We start from the raw sequence: 13,169 nt of genomic DNA, 5'->3' as shown, positions 1-13,169 counted from the left end.
GTCATCATCTAAGGGACTGGCTGCTCCCCTTATTACTCTAATTGCTTCCAACTGCTCCTGGAGGCTTTGATGAAGGGCGCCATGGAGCATGCTGGAAGCACCTGTTGTTCCATAGATGAGCACAGGTGGCCCTTATTGGTGGAAGTGGGGTTATGTCTGGACAACACTGTGGGGTTTTTAAATTTAAATCTGAAAAAAAAAATATATATATATATATAAACACATGACAGAAATATCAGTGTAACCTCAGATTTAATTTGGAAGGTATTTTTACTGAAGAAAAAAACAAATCTCAAAAGCAAAAGCTTGTAGCAACTTGTTAGCTGCCCTCTGGCTCCATCTTGTGGCTCAACTAGAAATCCAGAAGCTGCAAAAGGAAACAAGATGAAAAACCGCAAGTTAAAAACAAAACTTTTATTCAAAAAAATGCACATTTACTATTTAACAGGTTTTTGGATTGAAAAGAAATTGAATGAATTTGTTTTTACTTGATTCAAGCTACATTTGCATGACACCCCCATTTCATTTTAGTTAAAGGAGCAGTATTATGTAAAATCGACTTTTTTGAACTCCACATCATGTTATGATGTCATTCTTTAATCAAAAACACAGCTGGAGTGTGGCTTGATTTTTTCATGGATGTTTGAGAAATCCTTTAATCTCCCATGGCAACCATTAAGCTGTGCAAAACGCCTGGGTGGGTCTAGCCCCATAGCTCCTCCTCGGAGTTGCAGTTCCCAGTACCAGCGCAACGCTGGAAAAAACGCTATTAAGGGGTTAATAGAGTGATGTTGTGATGACTTCCTGAATGTGGAATTCCAGAAAGAGCAGTATTTTTTAAAGAAAAAGAGCCCCAATTACAAGGTTAATGTACTATATAATTGTATATTATACATTTCATTTTCATAACAGAAGTTAACATATTCAATTGTTTATACAATAAAATGTCACGTTGTGCCTACAAAACACACAATACTGCTCCTTTAAATCTTAACCAAAATCACAATTTCCCTATCTGATCCATTACGCATACATACATACATATAGAATAGAATAGAATTACTTTATTCATCCCAGCAGGGAAATTATTTCGCAGTTACAGCAGCATAGAGACAAGACACACAACAACCCCACTTAGTAGCAATTGTAGACAAGATAAAATAAAAATAAAATATAACATGCTGTCAATATAAAAAGCAGCTTAGAGCAGTCCTTGCAAAGATTCAAAAATGCAGAAACAGTATGTATATGTAAATATATGTACAGCAAGTGTGCCACAGTGCAGTTGTGCGAGTTGTGTGGACACACCTTTCTAATTCAATGGGTTTTCTTTATTTTCATGACTATGTATAAGGCAAGAAATCCCACTTATTAACCTGACAGGGCACACCTATGAAGTGAAAACCATTTCAGGTGACTACCTCTTGAAGCTCATCAAGAAAATGCAGAGTGTGTGCAAAGCAGTAATCACAGCAAAAGGTTGCTACTTTGAAGAAACTAGAATATAAGGAGTATTATAAGGGTTGTTTTACATTTTTTTGTTTAGTGCATATTTCCACATGTGTTATTCATAGTTTTGATGCCTTCAGTGTGAATCTACAATGTCAGTAGTCATGAAAATAAAAGAAACTCATTAAATTAAAAGGTGTGTCCAAACTTTTGGTCTGTACTGTATATATATAAGTTAAACAGATCTAACTTGAGTAGATCTGTTTATGACTAAACCAGTTCTTACTTTAAAGTTGAATAAGATTTTATTAAAGTTACAATGGCTACGTGTAAGCATGCCAAATCACAAAAATTCCTGAACCTGTTGAGCAACTTACCAGCTGAGGCAGGATCTTTTCAAAATGCTCAATCTCAACTTGGTTGCAATCCTCAGCTTCAGCTTGTTTCAGCGATCTCAAAGCAGCCTCTGGTAATGACCAAAGAATTTTATTGCTGTACAACTTAACTTGAGTACAGTAACTCATGTAATCTAGACACTGAAATCATCACCTTGCACAAACACTTTCAGCATTTCTCTCATGAGTAGCGTAGCATCACTGCCTACTATAACACAAAGATTTATTCAGTTTTGTCACCAAATTACAAATAATAAAAATAAAACACTTTTCTGAAACTCACATCTGGTTTTGTCCTCTTTAAAGAAACTGCACAGGAGTTTGCTCACGGTTTCCTATGAGATGTAAAAGAACATAACAGCACAGTGAAGGAGAGTACAAATAAATCTCACTAAGTTAGAATACTGGTGAAAACTTCAACAAGTAATTCAATGAGTTAAGTTTAACTGTGAACTACATACACGAATGAGATGCCAGGTGTTTTATTTTTTCCTGTGAATTTTCATTTAGTGATCAGACCTGTAATTCATGGAATTTGCTTTAAAGGAAGTAAGCAAATTCCTTTGCTACTAAATACTATTTAGAAGCTTTCGTTTGATGTGTAAGCTTTCGTTTGAAAGCTTCTAAATATTTTGTACTTCCTTCTCTGTAACAACCAGACTTACCTTTGAAAAATTACATTCTGTGAAACACCATGGGGATTTCCACATGTTGTCAAGCCAAGCACAGAATATTTAGGACTTTATTAAATGCTTAAGAAACGAACTTCAATTCGGCAATGCATAATTTGCATTAGCTTGGTCTAAAGTTAAACAACAAACGGTGCTTTCGTAGTTAGGTCTGTTGAAGGTGGAAGGACTTGTCGTAACGTAAGCATACAAGAAGGATACGGCACGAGTTATTTTGAGTGTATTTAAAGCTGAAACAAGTCGGTAAAAACTTAAAATTTGAGCGAAGTTCCCGCTCCTACCTTTTTGAAGCAGACTTCTTCCTCTTTCTCCGCCATGTTTTCACGCAACCAGTGTTGACGCTGTGCACCGGATTGGCTGTTAATATATGACGTAACTCATTGCGTCCAAGGTTAGTAGCTTAGTTTCCTGTTTCTGACATTAAACGTCTGTCGCTAATATTTTTTTCTTATATTTAAACAGCTTTTGCTCTATAAATTGCTATTGTTGCATGACATATCAAAATAAATTATTTACCTTGAGTAATTATTCACAAGAATTTAGTTGTTTATCAGTTTTTAGTTCATTTACCATCAAGTTGATTACAAAAAATAAAAACACAACAATATTTTCAATTTAATTTATATACATTTAATTAATATTAGAATTGTACATGTTAGAAACAAAAAAAAATGTGGCTCAAAAATGCATTTATTTTTCACAGCAGAGTTGTGTGATGATCTGATTTGTGTATTTAGTAAGACATAGGAATTTGGCTTGTATAATTTGCAAATGCACACTTTATATTTTATTCATCTATCATTGACAATGATATATTTGGACAAAATATTTCTCAAAAATACACAGGCATATCAAAGCAAAATGTGAGAAAGCCTTATGAAGAAAATGTGTCATGTCTCCATAACACATATAACAGATGTGATGGCAAATTAGGAAGAGTTTAGATGTTATTTTGAGAACATTCCTCATTGTCAAAGCCTGCAAGTCTTCTCAAAATTCCTGATTTATCTCAACACTAATTGGTTTGTTTATTCTTATCATCTTCACCTAACCACTGAGGGTCTTCCAGTCTGTAGCCCAGACCCTTTAGACGGCGAATTGAAGGTTTGTTTTGCCCTGGGAGGGGCACATTGTCTGACTCGCCTTCGACCTACAAGACAGAATTTTATTAGGTGACATGGCAATGAATGGAAAATACATACTTTGCTCTCATATGGAATGCAAATTTTACTCACCTTTGGACTAACAACCCGTCTTACTATACATTCTTTTCCAAATATAAAGTGAGGACCAGCCCAGTCTGCTTGGTCTGCTTCATCTTCTGTGGAAAACCTCACATAGGCCCGTCTATCCTTTGAAGAACCGGGACTATTCTTGATCTTGGATCAAATCAAAACACAAATGGCAATGTTAATATGGTTATACAATCACTTTTGCAGATAATTCAAGACAAATTTAAATAAAGGTATGAAATAACAGTACTTATAAAATGCGGGTTTGAACTTACCTTGCACATTGTGATGCAACCCCATTCTGTAAAATATGTAGCCAGATGGCTTTCACTGACATTGGAGTTCAGGTCTGTGATGAACAAGCCATGATCCTGTTCAGTCATGGAAAAATAAATAAGCTTAAGGATTCCATTAACATTTAGCTTCAGATTGCATTAGAAATTCTTTACCAAGGTATAGTATAGGGATAGACCAGCCATGTGTTTCTTTGGAAGTTTTATGAAAATTCTTTTTGGTGCCGTCCCAGCGTTATCTGAAATAAACATAATTCAGGACCCTTTTTTTATTTTGCTCCAAGGAATAAAGCCAGTCTAAAAAACACCAAAAAGACTCAGCAATATAACATAAAATCAAGAATGGAAGTTTTGCCCTACCAGACGCCATTATCCAGATGCAGATGTGAGACAAACGTCGTCCAGAAAAGAAAAATGATGTTCAACAAGCAGATGAAGCATCATTTATGCTCAAGTACAAGGAAATCTCCTCCTACTTTTAGTTTTGTTTTAATCTGAAGTTCAAAGAAAAAATGTGCTTAAACCAGTCAATGTCACAAAACCTGTTAAGCAACCAAGGTGAAAACTTTAATCAAGGGCTCACTCTTTTACTCAAACGAACAGCGATAAAAGTTTTTTTTTTTTTTGTCGCACAACATCAGTTATTGATATAAAGCAAATGAAAAAAATCTTCTCTGGAGGATATGTTAGATCAGTTTATGCAAACTTATTTTTTCAGAAAACTGCAATATGAGATGATATAAAAACAGTCACAACATGACTGACAGCTGTTAAAAGTTTATGCAACCAATTTTTGGCAATAGGCAAAAGCTCTCAGTCTTCTGGATTAAATATTCTATAACAATTCACTGGTTTACACGGACAGACAGAAGAGTATCTTTGAACAATCTTTTTTGAACAATCCCTGTCTAGATGGTTAAGGGTTTGGTTCTGGCTCTAATCTTAGGCATCACAAAGTGGCGGAAGGAGGTCAAACTTGCTATAAAGATGATTTTCAAAGTTATTCTTCTCAGAACAATCTATTTAGTTCTTTGGCCAAACCACAATCGGTGACTATTAGACTTGTTACAAAATACATACAATGCAAAACATGCTATTAGATAACAGTGGATGTAGAAGAATTCAGACTGATATGGTATTTTAATCAAAACTCGCAAAGTATATCAGAACTTGCAACTTATTTTAGTTTTGTTTTCCTTGACATTTATGAGTGATGTTCTGTCCAGGCATCTCAACTGATGAGATAACACTGTTAAACAAGATGACATCTCCATGCTTTCAGGCATGGAGGTTCCTTTGAAAAGTAAGCATGTTTTTACAGTCAGTGTTGATGCTCTGCACTGTGATTGAATGTTAATCTGTGATGTAAATCATTGCGTCCAAGGATACGTGTTCAGTAGTATTCTTTTGCATTTAAGCAAAACTTAAATTGTTAACTTTTACTTAACAATTTGCTTTTATTATTACATTAAATTACACATCAAAATAAGAGCTTTGCCTTGAGTAATAGTTTATGGTCACATGATTTTTCTTGTCTTAGCAGTTTCAAGTTCATGGGCCATCATTTTCACCACAAATGAATATACCACATCAATAAATTCAATTTAGTTTAAGTATGTTTATTGTTAGAAACAAAAAAATGTGGTTCAAAAGTACAGTTATTTTTAAAATCAAAGCTGTTTGACATTTAGTAGTATATAGGAGTTTGACTTGTTTAAAAAGTACTGTGTAGGCTCTTCTATTATTGATAACAACATACATTTGGGCAAAATATTTACCCATTAACAGGCATATCAAAGCAAAAGGGGAATGATTTTTGAAGTGTTATGTCTCCGTAACATAATAGACCTGATGGCAGATTAGGAAGCATTTACAGGTTATTTTGACAACATACAACTTTTCGAAGTCTCTGTTTTAGGTCTTCTAAAAACAATACATCTTAAAATTGGTTGGATTGTTCATTCCCTTCTTCATCTAACCACTGAGGATCTTCCAGCATGTAGCCCAGGCCCATTGGACGGCGAAGTGAAGGTTTAATTTGCACTTGAGTGGGCACACCATCTGACTCGCCTTCGACCTACAAGACAAATTTGTATATTAGCTGACAAGGTCATAGATGAAAAATTCACACTTTGCTTGCATATGTAAAGCAAATTACACCTCACCTTTGGACTGACAACCCGTCTTACTTTACATTCTGTCCCTCCTATAAAGTGAGGACCAGCCCAGTCTGCTTGGTCTGCTTCAGCTTCGGTAGAAAACCTCACATAGGCCAGTCTATCCTTTGAAGAGCCGGGACTATTCTTGATCTTTGATCAAATCAAAACACAAATGGTTATAGAATCATTTCTGTAGATAAATCAGGACAAAATGATAGAAAAAGGTAAAAAATGTGGGTTTGACTCCACCTTGCACATTGTGACACATCCAAAAGGTTTAAAATAGGCAGCTACATAACCTTCATTTATAAAGGGATTTAGGTCTGTGATGAACAAGCCATGATCCTGTTAAATTATAGAAAAACAAAGAAGCTTAAAGATCCCAATAATATTTAGCATTAAAATGATCCATGTAGCATCAAAAGTTGCTTACCAAATCATAGAATTTGGACAAGACAGCCAAGTATTGTTTTGGGAGCTCAATGAAAACTCCTTTTTTAGGTGCTCCCTCACCGATATCTGAAACAAATAGAATTCATCATCCTTTTTAAAACATTTTTCCAAGAAAAACATACCGGCAAAAAAACTACATAAATTAGAAGTTAAAATCATGAATGGAAGTTTTCCCTTACCAGAGGCCATTATCCAGATGCAGATGTGAGAAAAATGGAAAGAAAAAATAAGCCCAATAAGTGGACGAAGCCTCATTTATACTTTTTGAAATGAGTATATTTCCTTATACGTAGGAGGAGAAAGTTTCCTCCTTCTTTTAGTTTTGTTTTAATCTCAAGTTCAAAAGAAAAATGCTTTCAAACAGATCAATGTCACAAAACCTGTTAAGCAGCCAGGGGAAAACCTTAAACAAGTGATTACTTCTGTTGAACAGTTATAAAAAAAAATGTTGTCGCACGACATCTGATGCGGTAAACAGGAAATGGAGAAAAAAAAGAAAATCTTCCGTGGAGGATATGTTACATAAATTTATTTGTCCTTAAGTTCTCAATGAAATTCGCTTTGAGATTATATAAAAACAGTCAAAACATGACTGACAGTTGTTAATTTGATATTAATTACTATAGTATTTTTTGCAACCCATTTTTGCTAATATGAGAGCTTTTAGTTTTCTGCACTTTAATATTCCATAACAATTCACAAGTTTAAGCAAACAGAGAAGGATAACAACAGTAAAGCATATCTATTCTGTGAATTTTGGCATGTTTGATGAAAACAATTATCACAAATGATGGGACATCATTAAATATTACCTATTGTAATTCGGGAAAGAACAAGAGAGTAGGTTGAATTCTACACATTACAAATCTTTACTTAAAATTGTACAACATTTTAAAGCATGCACTGTCAAATAATTGATGGCCTTTTTCCTGAGATGAGTCATTTATCTTCAAAAGAACAAAATATTTTTACTGAGAATTTCTATAGTTTATCATTGCTGATCAATGCCACAACAAAATGCGTAGAAGAGAACTAAATAGAGCTTAAAGTGTCTGATAGAAATCCGGAATGACTGGAAGGCTTTTATTTGGAAGGCTTTAGAACAGAGAAGTGGGTGTTGAAAACCTTTTACTAAACAATCTCTGTCTGCAAAACACATGGACTTTTATAACAGTGGCAACAAAAATGTTTCACATATATCTAATTTATATAGTACCCAAAACATTCATTTGCACTACAAACATTATCTCAAGTTAAAAAAGGGATAATTGGGATTTATTTTTTGTAGTGAGGTTTTATGAAGTTACTATTAATGTTTCCCCTAGAAACAGTCCTATTTGTGTGAGTTATTTTAAAATGTTGACGTCTGCTAAATTGGGGAGGAGAAAATCTGTCTGGCTGTTACTTTGCACCACTCTGAGGATTGCTTTGTTTTTCTACAATCTCGCTGAGATATATCTACTTCAAATAAGGGGTTGGTAGCAACTCCCTATAACATGCCTTCGGTGTCATCTCAAGCGCTTTTGGGCAAGTGTTTGGGCACATCCTGGACAGGTAGTCAGTCCTTAAAGCTGTGTTGTAGTTAAGAGGTTGACATTTATCGAGTGACTGGATCTGCAGTTTTTGTTTTTCCACCAGGTTGACAGGAAAATTTTCCTTCATGGAAAATAATGAAGTGATACCAATATATGATTTTCTGCAGAAACCTGCAAGCACCATCTATGGAATATTTCTAGAAAGACAACGTCACAGCTCAGAGAATTACTCCTGTGGACTATCGTGTAAAGCCCCATGACACATTTGGAGAATTATAATATGTGGTAAAATTTTATTTTTGCATTTTACAAACAAAAACTTTAAAGTGAATCTAAAATTACATAGTTACAAAGTATACTATGTATTATAGTTTAGACTATTTATTGACTATTTATTTAGAATAGTCAATGGATGCAGAAGAGTTCAACCTGTTGTAAATTAATCAAATATCACAAAGTATATCAAAACTTCACAAAGCGTGTTGCTGCTTTTCCTGGGTTTTTTTCCTTTGGCATTTATGAGGGAAGTTCTCAGTGTCTAGACATCTCAGTGCTGGTAACACTATTTAATGACAAGCATGCATGACAACTCGGAGATATCATCTTCCTCTGAAAAGAAAATGCATGACAGTTCTCAGTGCAATTTATTATTTCTTTAGTAATGATGGGTGCTGCAATTACCAGAAAGGTTTCCAAAAAGGAAGTGAACCCAGTTCAACTTCGTCTCTTGGAATATTTTCCTCATACCAATAAACTACCAATATACATAAAAGCCAGGCTTAACTTACATTGTCAATTTGCTTCCAACAAATCCCTTTGTTGAGATTTAAGAGATAGATCAACACAAAATAGCTCATAATGGTGAAGTGAAAGGAAAATATATTTTGTTTTCTTTCTTTTGTTTTTCTCAGACTCCAACATGCTGGTCAGGTTTTACTTACTCTAGTCTAGACCAAAGTAGGGTTTCACTTACATCGTCAATTTGCTTGTCTAACTGTCTGATGATTCTCCTTTGGCCATCTACTACCTGAATACGGAAATATATCAACAGTCTGAAAACGAGAGAAAAGTATTAAAAACATTAGACCACATCAAGCAAATTACATAATCTGGGTTAGTTATGATTATGAGGACCTACAGAAATAGGCCAGAGGGCATGAACAAGAAGATCGGGTTATCTGTGAAAGCATTGTAAGCTCGAATGAGCCAAGAAAGAATTTGGTGATGGTCCTTCATCCTCTCAGCCCACAGCTTCACGGATTCCAACATACTGGTTAGGTTCCTGAAAGGGCCACATCCTGATGATGGTTTGATTCTGTAAAGGACAGAGATTCTGAGACATTATGGTCAAGACACATAATATACAATATTCACTTCCAAAATAGTTTTCATGTTTTTTGACACAATACACATGAAAACATTCACGGGTCCCCTCTGGGTTTCATGCCACAGATATGTAAAACGGCAATATTTCCTGTGAGCAGCATATTCAAGAAGTAACATGGCACTCACATCCAAACTGTATATGCAACAAAAACAGCAGCACCAAGAAATGAGGGGAAGAACAAGAGAGTAATGAATGCTGTTGTCATGTGAGTTGCCCTCCAGGGCTTTTTAGATGCCTGACAGTTGAGCATCAGGCTGTTCTGTGGAGACAAAAACAGAAAGATAAGAGAAAGTACGTCATCTGGATATTTATGTGTGCTTTATGGAAATGACTCAATGACATATGCTTTGCCAACCTTCTTCATGTAAAACAGCACAAACAGTTTTGCAATTTGGACAGCGGGGAGGAGAGGAGCAAACAACACCCAAGCCTGGAGGCAGAAAATGGGAAATCAGTCTAAGGCAGGTCTGTTAATGATCTGATCAATTTCAAATGTATTACAATCACCAAGTCAGCGTTTGTCCATATATGAGTTCCAGCACATATCGAGCAATGTCAAACACTGGCTTTCTGTTCTTTCTTAATATCTTTTGGGAGAAAGTCCTGGTGGGTAGACAGCATGTTGTGAATGAAAGTCATTTCCTCCAGGTGAAAACATTACAATGTATTTACATGACTCATGAAGCTCAGATTTACCTCCATACAAACTCGCCTAGAAAAGTGTAAAGCATTGTAAAGATGAAGTCCATCAGGAGCAGGCGATAAAGTTCCTGCTGCACAAAATTCTCCCAGCACTACGCAGACACACAAAGAAGAAAAATCTATTTGCATTTTAAGAAGTTCAAAAAAAAAAGAAAAAACAGCACAAGTGTTAATGAGATCACCTGCTGTCAATGTGGGGAAAGAACCACATATTTTTTTATGCTATAACTGTGTGGTGTCACATTGACAGGTTTAAGAATGAGGAGGCTAATAACCTTTGAAACTTGAGGGTCTTGTTCCACAACAATTTTTCCAAGCCAGTGGTAACACAGTATGATAACAAGGCTGATATTCAGCAGCAGGTTCCTGTGAATTCAAGACGGAAACAACATTTCCATTTAACAATGTTCCTGCATCTGTGACCAAAATACAATAACATTATACATCCTTTTACAGTAAGAATATATTTATTATCCGGTGCAAGATTAAAGTTATAATCTACGTGAAGATATTTGCTCAGTTACTCATGCCAATAAACTTTTTCAGGCTGTCATATTAAAATAAGAGTCCAAAGCACAACATAATAGTACAGTGGAAAGAAAATGATTCATTGTTTCTAAAATGTTTTAAAATATATTTTAAAAAGAGAGAAAGAAAGAGAGAAAGAAACACTAAAGCTACAACTCACATTAGTGAGAATGTGAGTGGCAAGTTGCAGCTCGCATTCTCACTAAGACCAGGAAGATTTACCATCAGGAAATTGTGCTCTGACTTCCTGTAGCTCAGAAAAGAGATTCTGAAGCACTGTTATTAGTTTATAAATCATTGAATGGTTTAGCACCAAAATACATTAAAGGTCTGCTGTTGTATCAACCTTCCAGACCTTTCAGGTCTTCTGGTTGTGGTCTGCTCTGCATCCCAAAAACCAAAACGAAACATAGAAACAGCATTCAGCTTCTATGCACCACAAATCTAGAACAAACTTACAGAAAACTGCTAAACAGCTGAAACACTGAGTTCCTTTAAATCAAGACTAAACACTCACCCGTTTAGAAATGTTTTTGGACCATAACAAATGAAGAATTGACCAATATATTCAACTTGAATTGATTTTCATATTGATTTGCACTATCCAAAATGTAATATGTATCTCTGGTTTCTATGTTGACTGCATGTTTACTTTAGGACTTTTATTTTTGTGTTTTTATGATGTAAAGCACTTTCTGCTGCCTTGCTGCAATACAAATAAGCTTAACTGATTAAATACTGCCTCTCACCTGAAGATGGAGACATAAACACGTGTGATGGCCGAGTTACTCAATCCAAGCACAGAACTTCAAGATCTCACGCAGCAGCAGGTTGAATCCAGACACCACTGCAGCCATGAACAGCAATTCAAGATTCAGTAGCACTTTACTGATGGTCTTCTGTGGAAGAAGGAGAATAATTTACAGTAATTAGCATAAAGTTCAGAGCAGCTTGTGATGGGGACAAAACAAGAATACATCAAACTTCAACTTTTATTTCTGACTAATACTTTTATTGTCCATTTAAATTCCCATTTAATGATACACTGAAACACTGCAAAGACTTCTTAGAAGAAGTCATAGTCATAATTTAATTGAAGATATCTGAAATGTGTATTTCAGATATTCACTAATTCATTGTAGATATCTTGAATTGAAGTCTCCAACTCAATTGTAAATCTGACGTCATTTCGACTAGTCAGAATATAATTAGAGATATCTTAATCGCTAAAACATCTAGTCATAAAAAAAACAACAATTTGAGATATCTGGAGTGCAAGGGCGGTACGACCGAATTTATGTTAAAACAGCTTGCCATAAGTTTCCTGTTTCTGACATTAAATGTCTGTCACTAATATTTTTTTTCTTATATTTAAACAGCTTTTGCTCCATCAATTGCTGTTGTTGCATGACATATCAAAATAATTTATTTCACTTGAGTATTTATTCACAAGAGTTTAGTTGTTTATTAGTTTTTAGTTTATTGACAATCATTTTGATTACAAAAAATAAAAACACAATATTTTCAATTTAATTTATATACATTTTATTAATAATAAAATTGCACATTTTAGAAACACAAAAAGGTGGCTCAAAAATGCAGTTATTTTTCACAGCAGAGTTGTGTGATGATCTCATTTGTGTATTTAGTAAGACATAGGAATTAGGCTTGTATAATATGGAGCCTTGGCGAAAATTCAAACTGGGAGACTCGACCAGCTTCACCACATCATCTAATCACTACGCCCGACCGCAGCCAATCCGGACCGGAGCTTCACGCCGCTCCAGCCAATCGTCGTCCAAAGACACCTTCAAAAGTCCGAGCTACCCTGGGGTCTTCCTGCTCGTCAGCCGTGCTTCGACCCACCTCCTCCCCTTCTCCACCTTCACCATGAGGGTCGTCGTCCAGGATCCCTTGTGCTCTTCCTCTCCAAGCTCCGCTCCACCACCAGTTTCGGTCCCGGGGGGAAGACTATCCCGAGCTCGCCGAGCAGACCGCCTGCTCACGGCGATCCTCGGCTCACGGTCTTCTGCCAGGTCTGAGCGCCAAAGAAATTGTACCATTAAATCTTTTTAACTGCTATTTTCTTCTCTGTGTGAGTCTCTCCAGATTGAAATGCAAATGCACACTTTATATTTTATTCATCTATCATTGACAATTATATATTTGGACAAAATATTTCTCAAAAATACACAGGCATATCAAAGCAAAATGTGAGAAAGCCTTATGAAGAAAATGTGTCATGTCTCCATAACACATATAACAGATGTGATGGCAAATTAGGAAGAGTTTAGATGTTATTTTCAGAACATTCCTCATTGTTAAAGTCTGCAAGTCTTCTCGAGAT

At 35.5% G+C, this 13,169-nt stretch overlaps 2 protein-coding genes and 1 long non-coding RNA gene across 3 annotated transcripts; all 3 read right to left on the bottom strand.

The window, feature by feature from the left end:
- Nucleotides 1-233: 233 nt before the first annotated feature.
- On the bottom strand, nucleotides 234-2,898 carry cenpx (centromere protein X). The gene is made up of 5 exons (XM_032586608.1): nucleotides 2,815-2,898; nucleotides 2,128-2,179; nucleotides 1,999-2,052; nucleotides 1,827-1,915; nucleotides 234-367 (listed from the first exon to the last, which is right to left on the bottom strand). Exons 1-5 carry the CDS (start codon nucleotides 2,848-2,850, stop codon nucleotides 353-355), a joined length of 246 nt encoding a protein of 81 aa, XP_032442499.1. The 5' UTR covers nucleotides 2,851-2,898; the 3' UTR covers nucleotides 234-352.
- Nucleotides 2,899-5,652: 2,754 nt separating this feature from the next.
- Nucleotides 5,653-10,294, bottom strand: LOC116735444 (transmembrane channel-like protein 6). The gene is made up of 9 exons (XM_032587364.1): nucleotides 10,289-10,294; nucleotides 9,948-10,022; nucleotides 9,718-9,851; nucleotides 9,344-9,520; nucleotides 9,179-9,257; nucleotides 6,651-6,736; nucleotides 6,467-6,562; nucleotides 6,224-6,367; nucleotides 5,653-6,135 (listed from the first exon to the last, which is right to left on the bottom strand). The coding sequence occupies exons 1-7, from the start codon at nucleotides 10,292-10,294 to the stop codon at nucleotides 6,535-6,537; spliced, it is 585 nt and encodes a 194-aa protein (XP_032443255.1). The 3' UTR covers nucleotides 5,653-6,135; nucleotides 6,224-6,367; nucleotides 6,467-6,534.
- Nucleotides 10,295-10,370: 76 nt separating this feature from the next.
- Nucleotides 10,371-11,610, bottom strand: LOC116734893 (uncharacterized). The gene is made up of 3 exons (XR_004342284.1): nucleotides 11,572-11,610; nucleotides 10,570-10,660; nucleotides 10,371-10,386 (listed from the first exon to the last, which is right to left on the bottom strand). It is a non-coding gene; the product is annotated as an uncharacterized LOC116734893 (long non-coding RNA).
- Between the last annotated feature and the right edge of the window lie 1,559 nt (nucleotides 11,611-13,169).

This window comes from Xiphophorus hellerii, chromosome 16 (assembly GCF_003331165.1).
Source record: "Xiphophorus hellerii strain 12219 chromosome 16, Xiphophorus_hellerii-4.1, whole genome shotgun sequence".
Lineage (NCBI taxonomy): Eukaryota > Metazoa > Chordata > Actinopteri > Cyprinodontiformes > Poeciliidae > Xiphophorus > Xiphophorus hellerii.
The sequence above is the reverse complement of the archived record's forward strand: the minus strand, read 5'-3'. Positions and strand labels throughout refer to the sequence as shown.